Source organism: Pteropus medius, unplaced genomic scaffold, assembly GCF_902729225.1.
Source record: "Pteropus medius unplaced genomic scaffold, Ma_sr-lr_union100, whole genome shotgun sequence".
NCBI classification, from domain to species: Eukaryota; Metazoa; Chordata; class Mammalia; order Chiroptera; family Pteropodidae; genus Pteropus; species Pteropus medius.
In genome coordinates, this window is record NW_024349800.1 from 4,629,949 (window position 1) to 4,643,281 (window position 13,333).

Here is a 13,333-nt window from a genome sequence, read left to right on the forward strand (position 1 = left end):
ATACCTGATTGTTTAATAACATGTTAGTCTCTATCTCCTCTACATTTCTAGAGCACTTATTATCTCCATCACTAGTTTGGTCTCTATACTTCCTTCTGTTATTAAACTTCTTTCACCTTGGTAACTTCTCAAGGTAAAGAACTATATCATAATGTATTTCTTGTGAGGCCTGAAAAATACCTTGCACATAGTATTAGATAATTGATTATCTTGATTTGAGGTGGTTTCGATTTTATATTACTGATTGAGCATATGCTGAGATTAAGACATTAAGAAAGAAAAATGACAAAGCAAAGTAAAACAAGGAAAGGTTTTGGGAAGAGAAACACCATAGTAAAATAGAATAACTCTTCTAAGAAACAAGGTTTATAAAATAGATTGTTGATAGAAAGAAGCATTAAGTAATTAGCATAAAATTGATAACTTGTACTTAAGCTGCTGACTTTATTTCATTTAAATGGAGTGTCTTAAAAGATAACAAACGTATTAACTTCCCAAACACAGGACTCTTGATATAGGCATTAGCGTTTAGAAAAAGATTTCCTGCATTGTTAAAAACTACATGGTCCTTGTTAAACAGCATAGGCCTTACATATAAGCCAAACATATCTAAAGCAAAAACACAACTTTTAAACTCCTTAGAATAAAATGTGTACCCTTTGAATTTTTACCTGCTCTGTTTACACTGAGTTGAAGACCTTGGTTGAATATGTATTTAGCCTTTATTTTACAAGGAAGCCAGTTAGAAAAATAGATAGTTTGTTAACATTAATTTTAATACCATTTTATCATTTCTGAATAGGAAAATTCTTAAATGAATGCCCTAGAAATTGTATAACAATCCTTTCAGTACAAATGAAAGAGTTTTTCTTGGCTTATCTGATTGGTCTGCATGTTTCCTTCTACCGACCCCCACTCCTAGGACCCTTTCAGAACATCTCTCTTTTTAGCTTTTTTATTGAAGTATAGCATACATAGAAAAAAGTATGCAAATCATTTTAGCAAATGAACATACCTGTGTAATTTGCACTCAGATAAAGAAACGGAACAATACCAGCACTGCAGAAGCCCTCTGACTGTTCTAATTTCTAACCCATAGATTAGTTTGCCTGCTTTTGAATTTTATATGACTAGAATCATACATTGTTTATTCTTTTGTGTCTGGATTCTTTTGCTCAACATTTGTTTGTTGGATTAATCACATTAAGTATAATTGTACTTCACTGTCATTACTGTATAGTATTTCATTGTGTGAAGATATCACAATATATTTTTCTATACTACTGGTGATGAGCACTCAGATGGTTTCCAGAATTGCAAATATTACAACTAAGAACATTTTTGTATAGATATTTCAGTGAACAAGTGTACGCATTTCTGTTACATATGTACTTGGACCATAGGATCTGTTCAGCTTTAAGAGATAATACTAGTTTTGAGCATGGCTGTACCAATTACTGCTTCCACCAACAGTGTCTGAATGTTCCAGCTGCTTCACATCTTTACTGATACTTGGCATTTTCCATCTTCTTCATTTTAGCCATTTAGTGACATTTCATTTAGCCACCACATTACATAGAAATCTTTGCCATTTACAAAGAAATCTTCTTGCCATCGATTCAACCATATTTCTAGTCAGTCACAAGAGACAAACAGTTGGGTGTGGCAGTATCATATTATATATCGATATATCAAATTATCATATAATAATTTTTATTTCCCTTTTTCTGATAACTAAAAAGTTAAGCATCTTTTGAATACTTGTTGCCTATTTTTTTCTATCCTTTTTGTGAATTGCCCATTCAAGTCTTTTGCCCAATTTATATGGAGTACGAGTTCTAAAGCATACTTTGTCAGATACATGTACTGCAGATATCTTTTCCCGCTCTATATGTTGCTTTTTCATGTACTTAATAATAAGTTTTTAATCTTAATATAGTCCAGTTTATCCAATTTTTTCTTTTATGATCAGTGCTTTTTATATCCTGCTGAAGAAATCTTTGCCTATTCCATGATTGATAAAGTGTTTTTCTAGTTTTTGTTCTAAAAGCTCTTTGGTTTTATATTTCACATTTAGATCTGCAGTCCAAAAATCAATCTGGAGTTGATTTTTGAGTATGGTCTAAGGTAGAGGTTGATTCATTTTTTTCCATATTGATATCCAGTTGACCTACTCTATTTATTGACAAGATCATCCTTTCCTCACTACACTACAGTGACATTTTGATCATAAACCAGGTGACCATATACATGTGGGATTGATTTTGGACTTGATCTTCTGTTGCATTAGTTGCATCTTTCACCAATTAATATATTGTCTTAATTACTGTAGCTTTATAATTGGGTTTAATATCTGGTAGTAGAGTCCTCCAGCATTGTCTTTCTATTCAAGATTGCCTTGGCTATTCTTTGTCCTTTGAATTTTTATATAAATTTTGGACTAAGCATGTCCATTTCCACATAAAAATGCTAGGATTTTGATTAAAATTTTTCTGAATCTATAGATAAATGTGGAGATAATTGACAGCATTACAATATTGAGCCTTCCCATCCATGAACGTGGTATATTTAGGTATTCTTTCACTTTTCTTCAACAATACTTTTGCATTTTCAGTGTAGAGACCTTACACATATTTTGTTATATTTTTTCCCTAGATATTTGATGTTTTGATGCTATTGTAAAAATCATTTTATACTCTGATATCTCTTCAAATCATATAAAATGTCATTTTTGATTTGTCACTAGCTTATAGAAATATAGTTGGTTTTTTAATATTGACCTTTAATATTGACAACTTTGCTAAATTCTCTTATTAACTACATTTTTAAAATTTTTTATACAATTAAGTCATCTGTTAGTAATGTTAGTTTTATTTTTTCTTCTCTAATCCTTGTGTGCTCCCCACAACCCTCTGTTACATTAGATAGAATTTCCAGTACAGTGTTGAATAGAGATAGTGATATTTAGTACTCTTATCTCATTTCTGATCTCAAGAAGAAAGCTTTAAATATTTTTACCATCAAATATAATGGCTACTTTAGGTTGTTTATTTGTTTTTTTATAGATATTATTTACCAAATTAATGAAGTTCCCTTTCCTTCTCAGTTAAGAGGTTTTTTAAAAATCATGAATGAGTGTCAAATTGTGTCAAATGCTTTCATATAGAATATTTTTGATAATGCTATAATAGCTCAGGAGGAAGATTTAAAATATGAAAAACATTTACTCTGGATATTTTAATATCACATTGTAATATGTTTTAAGATAATATATAGTATAACTAGTTAAAATCTGTTAATCAGCCATAATCCCTAGCAATCGGGCTACATCTGTTTTGACACTTGTTCTGTTTGTTTAGAAGACCATTGTCTTCTCATTAAGAGTGCTTGGCACAGTAAATTGAAAACAAAAGAAGAAACAGAAGCATAATGTATCACATCATTTTGCCAGACTAAAGAGCTCTGAGTAAGACAGTGCCTTTCCCTTCTATGATAATTTCAAGCTATTAGAGGTGCTTCAGTGGTAAAGCATTATTTAAAACCACCCATCCACTCTGTCTTTTCCTGGTTGTAGGAGGTCCTTTACAGTGTTTGAGAGGTGGACAGACCAGAGAGAAATAGTACTTTGGTGATCTTTGGTGACTCCCTCCTTTCTGACTAGTTACAAATTTCTAGAGCAGTCTCTTCTGTTCCATTTTCAATCTCCTATCACTGCGAAGCGAAACCCAAAATGTGAAGAGGGAGCTAGCCAGGGGGAAACATTCCAGTTCCTTTTTTCTGACCTAAGCGCCACTCTTCGTGTGCTAGCAGGCAAAGTAGAAATTTTGACTAAACCAGAGTAACTGTTTTACAGATTTAGACTTTGTCCTGATTAGATTATTAGTAGTAAGTCTCCCGTTAGAAACTTGTGAAGGTAGTTTTAGCAGAAGAACAAAGCTTGAGTTAGTTTGACCATAAGGAGAAAGAGGACATGAATCTCCAGCTAAGGAAGCAGAAACAATGATGAGTATGGATGAGGGCATGATCCTGTAATCTTTTCAGTCTCCTGATACCTCAGGACTGGATTAGACAAGCTATCTAAACAACATGTGGCCCATGCAAGAGAAAACGAACATGATCTCTGAAGTTGATGATATGCCCTTTGTTGATCTGAGTTGAAAATTTGCTGTGAGACCTGCTGGCTTATCATAAAGAAATGTGCATGTGCAGATACATATTGGAATGCTTCAACTGCTGCCAGCACTATCAATGGGAGTATCAATGGAGAATCAAACCACAGAAGCATTGCATTTGGTTTTTAATATAGTCTACTAGGCAACAGAATGAAAATATATTTTCTTATATTGAAGAAACAAATGACACACCAAATGACCCATTTCTAATCCTTTTCTTAATTCATGGTGTCCAAAATAAGATGTTCTCTATTCAGAGAAATCACAACAGAATTTAAACCCCAGCTCATATATATTACCTGTGTGACATTGGGCAAATACTTAACCCCTTTCTGTCTAATTTTTTTCAATTTGTTGGGTGGTAATAATAATTGTGGTAATAATAAAAATAATATAACCCATAGGACTGTTTGTGTATGTCAATTATATGTTACATATATGTACATTTATAAATTATATGTATACATTAATAAATTGCAAATTACATATGTAATGATTTTAAGGTACAGTGCTTGTCATATAATAAGTGCTTAAAAACTGTTAGCTTTTATTAAATTGTAATTCTACTAATAGGATTCAGAGTCTTTTTCCTCCTTTACTAATCAAAACCCGTGATACCAGTGCAGAAAAAAATTAATTCATAGATTTATTTTTTAAATGCTTGAGTCAAAAGGACAGTCATCTGTTGGTCAAGTCTCAAAAATGTTTTCTGATTTTCCTTTATTTTACTGAAACTACATTAAAATTCTCTCTACTCTTCCCGCTTATTGCCTGATAAGCCTTTTTAAGAGGAATGAGAAACATGCAAGGAATATATATATGTACTCTCTCTGTTAGGTGAGATCATGGGGAAAATATTACAATTAAAAGATATTTATCTTAATTTTTGCTTTTATCAAAATCATACTTGTACATAGTTTTAAAAGTCAGATAATATAAGGCTTTCAGTGAAGAACAGCAATCCTTAGTCCCACACCCAGTTCCCACTCTATAGAGGCAATGATTTTTAACTCTTTCTCCTAGTATTTATCTCTATATCTTTAAAATACATGCTTATATTGCTATTTTAAAAATTGTATTCATTACTCACTGAATTCCTACTGTAGAAGATAGAATTTAGCCCTTTACCACCACCCACCCTTTCCCAACTATACGCTTCCTCTTCTCCCATTTCCATAATATAGTTGTTTGTAATTTTAAGTAATCAGTTGTCTGAGTTTACATTGTAATAACTTTTAAAGTGCTGCTTACAGTTGAGCTAGGCAGTATACTACAATCCTTTCTTTTTTTTTTTTCTTTCATTTCTTTTTCTTTCTTTTTACTACAGTTCCAATCTTGAATAATTGCTTGATTTTATGAGCAATTTTTTTTACTTAGTAATTGTTCATTTTTGTTGTTCCTTTTCTACATTATCACTAGTTCATTCTCAGACTCTGACAGAATAATACCAGCTCTCAAAGTGGTCAAGTATATCAGGCATTCTAATTTCTCAGGTAATCTCACATGGCCTTCTTCATCCTCCTCCTATTCCATTCTCTTGAAGTTGCCGTTAACTATTATCCTGGAACTTCCTTTCACTTCTCTCCTGTGTTTAGAACCTTTGTTTCCTGGAGCCCATATTTTCTTTTTGTTCTGATGTATCACTCTGGGAAAGAGCACATGGGAGGTGACTTTTTTTTTTTTTTTTGAGGCCTTATATTTCTGAAAATATCTTTATTCTACTCTTATACTTGAGTGATGGTTTGAGTATAAAATTATAAGTTGGAAATAATTTTTTTCTTTGAATTTTTACAACATTGCTCTATTGATTTTTAGCTTCCAGTGTTGCTGTTGATCAGTCAATGTCATTCTGATTCCTGTTCCTTTATATGGGACTTTTTTTTTCCTGTCTGGAAGCTTTTAGGGTAGACTTTATAAAAAGAGCATTAGTCTTTTATAGTGATTCCTTTCTGGGTAATTTAAGTAAGAAATCATTTCTCTCAGGTTTTGTTGTCGTTTGCCAACATAAATTGTTGCCCTCAGTCACTCTAAAGTTAAAGAAAACCAGAGAGACAACTTAATAACACTTTTCAAGTACTTATGGTAAAGGGCAAATATGCAGAGAACTATGTGTTTAGGAAATGAAAAAAAGTTACAAATTACCGCATAGGTTAAATGATTATTTTATAAACATTATTCCATCAAATGTTAAACTCCTCAATTATTGCATACTGTGCCCTCACCTCTCTTATATTTTCTCATGAATTATTAGGCTAAGAAGTCCCATAATAAACCCTTATTTAACCTTACTTACTAGCATTTCCTAAATTTATTTGCCCACCAGAATTTTTTTGTTTTTATTTTAAAAGGAACATCATTAACATATGTATAATACAATTGGGGAAATGCCAGATAAGACGTAGACTTTCCTGGCTACAAAAGAGCAATTAAGCAATGGAATAAGTACCAAAAGAAGCTGTGGACTCTCCTTTTCCAGAGATCTTTAAAACAGGACATCTGTTTTAGGCGTAGTCCTGCTTGAACAATAGGACTTTGCTGGTGTTCCTTCCGCTTCCTGTCCCCTAGTGGTAGTGTTAAAGGCTTTTAGCCCACCTTTTACATGATTCTAGTACTGTGATTACTAATATGTACAAAAATGACTACTAGTACTAATAATTATATTTATTGAGAATGTATTGTCTGGCCCTATGCTGATGCTTTAACAACTTCATAATGCAGTGCAGAGAATGCTAGGGTAGGAGACAGAAAACCTGATTCTTATTCGGTCTGCCTCTCACTAACTTTGTGCTCATGGGCAAATCACTTGCCTCATTTTCTTCATCTGTCAAATGAGGAACTTGGATTTGTCTCAAAAAGGCCTTTTCCACTCTAATATTTCAGAACGATTGTTGTCTCTGAGTACCAGCTATTATAATGGGAGAAGAATTAGAAAATTCTTAGGTCAATTTACACTGCAAGATGATTTGCATGAATCAATAAGGAGGGGCTGGATAAATTATTTGGAACCATATTTATGAGTACTATGACATCAAACTGAAACAAATTAGAAGATATTGAAAAAAATCATTGTCTCATTAAGGGCACTTCCAGCAAGACTACTGAGTTTTAGAGAATCTATGAAAGGCTTTTTCCTGGTACCTACTCATATTGCACAGCTTATTAACACATTTTGTTAATGAAGCTTTTATTTGTGAATTACTCTTCATAGTATATCCCAGCCCCCCTGTACCTGGCACATCATAGGTATTCAGTTTAGAAAGTTAAGTGGGCAGGCTATGGAGTTTTAGATCACCTGGTTTAATAACCCAGCTCCACTATTTAGTAACTGTATGTTCTTAGCCAGATACTTACTTCCATATCTTTGCCTCAGTTTCCTCTTCTTTAATGAGATCTGTGTTTACCTACCGCATAGGGCTCATGAAGATTAAATGGGACAACCCAAGTGTTGTATTTGGCACGATACTTAGCAAAGACTCAAGGTTTTATTAATATTGTCTAATGTAATTATTAAGGAAATGCTGCATTTCCCCAGATATTCTGATAGTTTTTTTGTTTTGTTTTTTTTTTCATAAGGGACAACATAAAACCCCACAGGTAAATTGTATAGTTCTGGTGCTTATAATTTAGCATCTGTTTTGGCCCGCTTCCATACTCCCAAATAATGATGCCTATAAGATTAGAGAAGTTACTTTATTTTTGCATGATATTGGTTGTATTTTTGTATGAAATATATTGTACTTTGGAATATTGTGCAAAGTCTGCCTATTGACTATAATAGAGTTTAAAGTTAAGTTAGAAGGTCTAAGATGGCACATATTTATGTCCTTTCCCACAATGTCTGCTTAAAGACTTGCCTGCTTGAAACGCACTAAAGGTTGTGAAATTGATAGATACACTGTGATGCAACACACTCCTGTCACCCAGCTGGAAAGTTAAGACACTGTTACCTATCCCCGAGAAGGGCTGTTGTTTGTGCTAATATTTCGTTCATTTGTTCTTTCATGGGTAATTGCACGGAGTAACAAAAAACACCTACTTGGCTTACAGCTTGGCAGAAACAGTAGCTTATGTTTTCTAGAGACAAAATTAGAAGCAGGCTCCCTGGACCCATCCCTAAATCAAAATAAAATAAAATATCTAGGGAACCACTGTGCCTCCCAATAAATATGGCTCATGGAGTAATAGGTCAAGATGTCCCAGAATAAGACAGGGAGAAGGGAAGGGGGAAGGAAAAGCGTGTATTTCAGTAATATGTCTTCATAGAGATGAGGAGAAAGCTGTTTTTCTCTCTTACTTTGTCTTTTCCATGTAGGAAACAAATACACAAACTTTGTAGGACCATAATCTTCCTCCTGCAATTATCAAAAGAGAAAAACTGAGTATACATTGTTGAGGGGAAGGTTTATAGTTTCAATTGTATTTTATAATATTGTATTAAATTGTATTTTATAATAATATTTATAATATTGGAGATTACCATCTTTTCTGGAGAGCTTAAGTCTTAGCAAAACTAAACTTTTGAGAAAGTGTCTTTATTTTTTCCATTTTCACAGAAAAGTGAATACTCATTCTACTCTTCTTTATAAAATATGATTATTCAGTTGGCAAGCATTTAGTAAACAATTATGCATAAGGACTAAAGGGAAAACAGAATAATGAGACATTGTCCTTTTGCTCCAGAAGTTGAATTTTAATAGGTAGAGATATTTATCCAAATAATTATGTCAGAGTTAAAAGAGAGGTGCAAAATGCTGTGGGAACACAGAGAATGGAGAGTATTTTAAGTTTGAAAGTTCATGGAAGGTTTCACGGAGAAAGTAGCATTTGGACTACTGTCAGATTTCCCCCTACTGTGGAAAGAAAGATGGGATTGTGATGTGTACTGATGAGGGACAGAAAGAAGGTAGAGCAGCCTCGGCATGAACAAAGATGAACAGCCTAGAAAATGCAGACCACGTTTAACCTGGACAGAGTATGATTGGCCTAACTACAGGCTATGCCAAGAATGGGAGTGAGATCTGGGGTCACTAATGGGAAAGATCAGTAGTGAAAAAGTAAATCAGGGCCATGTCAAGGAGGGCCTTGAATGCCAAGCCAAGACGTTAATTTATTATATAGGTTAGAGTTTCTCCTTCTTGTCTACCAATATGCCGTTAATAGAAGAGGACAGCCAAAACATAGCATTCTTGTGCAGGGGCGGTAAATAGGTGGAGCACAGAGGATGTTAAGGACGGTAAAACTGTTCTGTATGATACTGTGATGATGGATACATGACATTATGCATTTTTCAAAACCCATAGACTGTACAACCCTAAGACTAAACCCTAATATAAACTATGGATTTTAGTTAATAATTATATATCAGTATTGGTTTATCAATTTGTAACAATCGTACCACACTAATGCAAGTGTTAATAATAGGGGAAATCCAAATTAATAATAGGGGAAATTGTGTGTTTCAGGGATAGGGGAAGGGAGAAAGAGGAAAGAATATGTGGGAACTCTACTTTCTGCTCAACTTTTATGTAAACCTGAAACCACCCAAAAAAATAAAGTCTATTATTTTTAAAAACCGCATCCCTTTAGCCATGAAATATGCTACAAGTATAATTTTTTTTAGGAGTTTCATATTATATCTTTTAAATCACATGAATTTTTAATTCTATTCATTTACACATAAGTGGCTATTTTAACATGAAAATTTTGCCCCAAATTTTTTGGTAAAATAGATGACCTGTAAGAGTATGATTTCTGTATTAAGAAGCATGGCTTTGGTTGACAGGGAGTCATTGAAGTCATATGTTAAAAGCAAAACAAAAAAAAATATTAAACCAGTTAAATGATGAGCAACCAATTTTTCTTGCAATACATATTTTTGCATCCTTATTTTCTTTCCCTGTCTTCGTACAGAGGCTCGTACCCTAACTTTAACTCAACTTAGTCAACCTTTATTTTGTTTGCAATAGACATAATGAGAAATAGTTGATAAACCCACTTTTATAGATATTACAATCGAGATAAAATAGCTATATTTTGAAATAAAAGTAATTTATACTAAGAAAAATGGTTAGAGAAATGTGAAATAAGCATGCTGAGGAGATGGGCAAAGTAAATGGAGTGACCTGGGTTATATAGATTTAGATGAATTTTGAGACAAAGGATTCAGTTTGATGGATGACCCTGTCATTAACAGCACACTTTCTTCTGGCTGTCATTGAGACCCAGTATGACCTTTAAGCTATTACCAATACACATTCTTCTTTTTGGTGTGTAGTGTTTACACTGTAACATAGATAACTTAAGGTTGTTTGGGTACTTGCTTATGTAGATATTCAGACATGTGAACCCAAACAGTGCCTAATGAGTCCTCTTGGAACCACTGAAGCACATTCACAGGACTAGTCTCCTTATTTGTGTTTTCAAAGCACTTTGTTTTTCTTATGAAGACCACAACTGGAATCTTTAACCTCATGCAAGAATCAGCCTTTGAGAATAAATTCCTTAGCTCTCTGCTTGCTGGGAAAATGTGAGAGACTCATTCCCAGATACCTCTAGGAGAGCAGCCCTTCCTCCATAAACCATTTTCATCAATGAGAGGATAAAGAGAATATATACAGAACAGCATTTCCGGGTCAGTCACAAGTTTGAATTCTCTACTTACTAGCTGTTGGACACTGGGCAAGTTCCTTTCCTTCTGTAGTCCTAGCTTTCTTATTTCTAAAGTGGGGATAATATCTTGGGTTACATGGATTAAAAGTTAGAATGTGTCTGGTATGTGGGAGGTACTCAATAAATATCAGTTTGCTTCCCCCTTCCCTGCCTCTTTTGCTAAAATTTCACGGCCACCTTATTAATTCATTTAGTATTTAATAAATAAATATTTAATGAGCACCTACCATGAGCCAAGCCTTTTGCTAGGTGATGGGGTTATGACTGCAAATAAGACAGATAAGCCTATGATTTCAGGAGCCCTAGAGTTTATGAGCAGTTCATTTATTTGTCACCAATGTCAGCAGTCTCAAATTCCCACAACTTTCTACTGGTGTTTTTGACCAAAAAGTTAACATTTAAAATACTTTGTGACTGCTTTTTTGGCATCATTTTCTGGTTTCAGGTAAACCAAGTCAGATGGGTTCCTATTGCATAAAGATTTAAAGTCTACATACTCTGGTCACTCTAAGTCCACATTAAATAATTAGAACCAAACTCTCTCAGGGTTTTATTTTACTGACTGTGGCCACAAATCATATTTAGAAAAATGCTTGTAGCATATATCGTCTTAAGCAAGCAGTTCATGAAATGAGTTACTCTGTGGCCTTAGAATTCATATCAGTGTTTTTACCTTTGTCTGTTATACGTTTTCTTGTTTCCATTTTTGTTTTGTTTTGGTTTTAGTTTGGGAGTGGCTTAAAATTAATGCTGGGCTAGATTCTCATTTTAATATTTTTTCATTGATAATCGAATATATTTTCACATATCTCGAACCTCTTCATTCTGTAGGGAACACTTTCTCCTCGTTAAGGAAGGATGTATATACAGAAAACATATTTAAGTAAGTTTTCATAGCACAGAATGGATCATCCCTTTTTTAAAAGACTCATCTTGGTATTACTTTTAAGAACAAAATGATTTTATAATGTAGTTAAATAATAAATTATTACCTAAATTTAATATACCAGTTTTTCTGTCACACAAAAGCATTACAAACACAAATGGAGGAGCAAAATTTTCATCCTAAGAGAAAAATATTTAGGCTCTCCAAATTTAAGAAAATTTTCCCAGAACTCTGTACTTTTTGAAAATCATTAACAAATCTAATTAATGATCTTCTGTGGAAGATAATGAGAACAGGGCTGTTCACAGAACATTTATCTGGGTACACTGTACACGTCGATGCTATCATATGGTTCTCTACTGTGATATCCAGATAAGGGGTGTCTTCTCCTCCTTTGGTAAAACAACCTAGACAGCACTAGGAAGGTGCTTATGTTCTCTTCTCTTACTGTGGTAAACTGGATGAGATCACTTTACCAAACACTCTTTCAGTTCCCTTTCTGTATATCTTTAGAGGATTGCTCTGTCTTCTAGGACCAACTCCATAGCTGTTCTTTTTTTTCATTTCAGAAATTACCATGGTTGACACAGAGATGCCATTTTGGCCCACCAACTTTGGAATCAGCTCCGTGGATCTTTCTGTAATGGATGACCACTCCCACGCCTTTGACATCAAGCCCTTCACCACTGTTGATTTCTCCAGCATTTCTACCCCACACTATGAAGACATTCCATTTGCAAGAGCTGACCCAATGGTTGCTGATTATAAGTATGACCTGAAGCTCCAAGAGTACCAAAGTATGATGTTTATTTTCACTTTTCATACTACTAAGACTAGAATTAGACTGATCTCAATAACACTGGAATAAGTTCTCCAGAGATGAAAACTCTATAGAAAAGACAGTTACCATTCATTTATTCATCCAATTATCCATGAAATATTAGGTATTTACAATATACCAAAAAGGAAGGCAGTGTGTAAATTCCCCAGATCATTCTTTCCTTTTTTCCCTCTTTTCTTCCTTTCTCTCTTCTTTCTTTTCTTGATTTTTCTTAGAAGCATTTTCTAGCATGATTACATTGCCAGGTTTATCTCAGGTTAAGAGTCCATCACCCAAACTTTGAATTCTTTTGGTCACCTATAAGTTAGTAAGTAAAAATTTGCTACCTTATATAAGTTATCATCACCAAGTTACTAAATATTGATCCATTTCTTCTAATTCTGCCATATGAGAAGCTTACATGAAACCGATTTTTCAGCACAAATTTAAATTTTGACATTGTAGTCTATTAATAAATCTTCATGCCATTAATTCAATTCACATCAAAACATCAGACTCAGGAAAAACTAAAACTACTTTTCAAGATAAAATAAGTTTCTCTGATGCTATTTCCTTGATTTTTTTAGCTCTTTGTGTGCTAATAATACCAGTTTTCCAAAGTCACCACTGTGTAATTGGCAACCATTACTTGACAATAAGTAGGAATCTCCTGTATTTCTAGGGTTTTTTTAAAAATATAAATGATATACTTGGTTATATTTATGTGTGTGGTTTTCAGTTAGAGCCTAATATGGGAATTTAATAGACCTGATCCTAACCAGTGGA

The 13,333-nt window shown here is 33.6% G+C and overlaps 1 protein-coding gene across 3 annotated transcripts in view; it reads left to right on the forward strand.

Annotated features, from left to right (window-relative positions):
- Positions 1 to 13,333, forward strand: part of PPARG (peroxisome proliferator activated receptor gamma) — a 119,340-nt gene that overhangs the window by 58,745 nt on the left and 47,262 nt on the right. For all 3 annotated transcript variants that reach the window (XM_039886766.1, XM_039886764.1, XM_039886763.1), the window contains exon 3: positions 12,297 to 12,524. In XM_039886766.1, coding sequence (XP_039742700.1) covers positions 12,305 to 12,524 — 220 coding nt within the window. In that variant the 5' untranslated portion in view covers positions 12,297 to 12,304. The remainder of the gene's footprint in view (positions 1 to 12,296; positions 12,525 to 13,333) is intronic.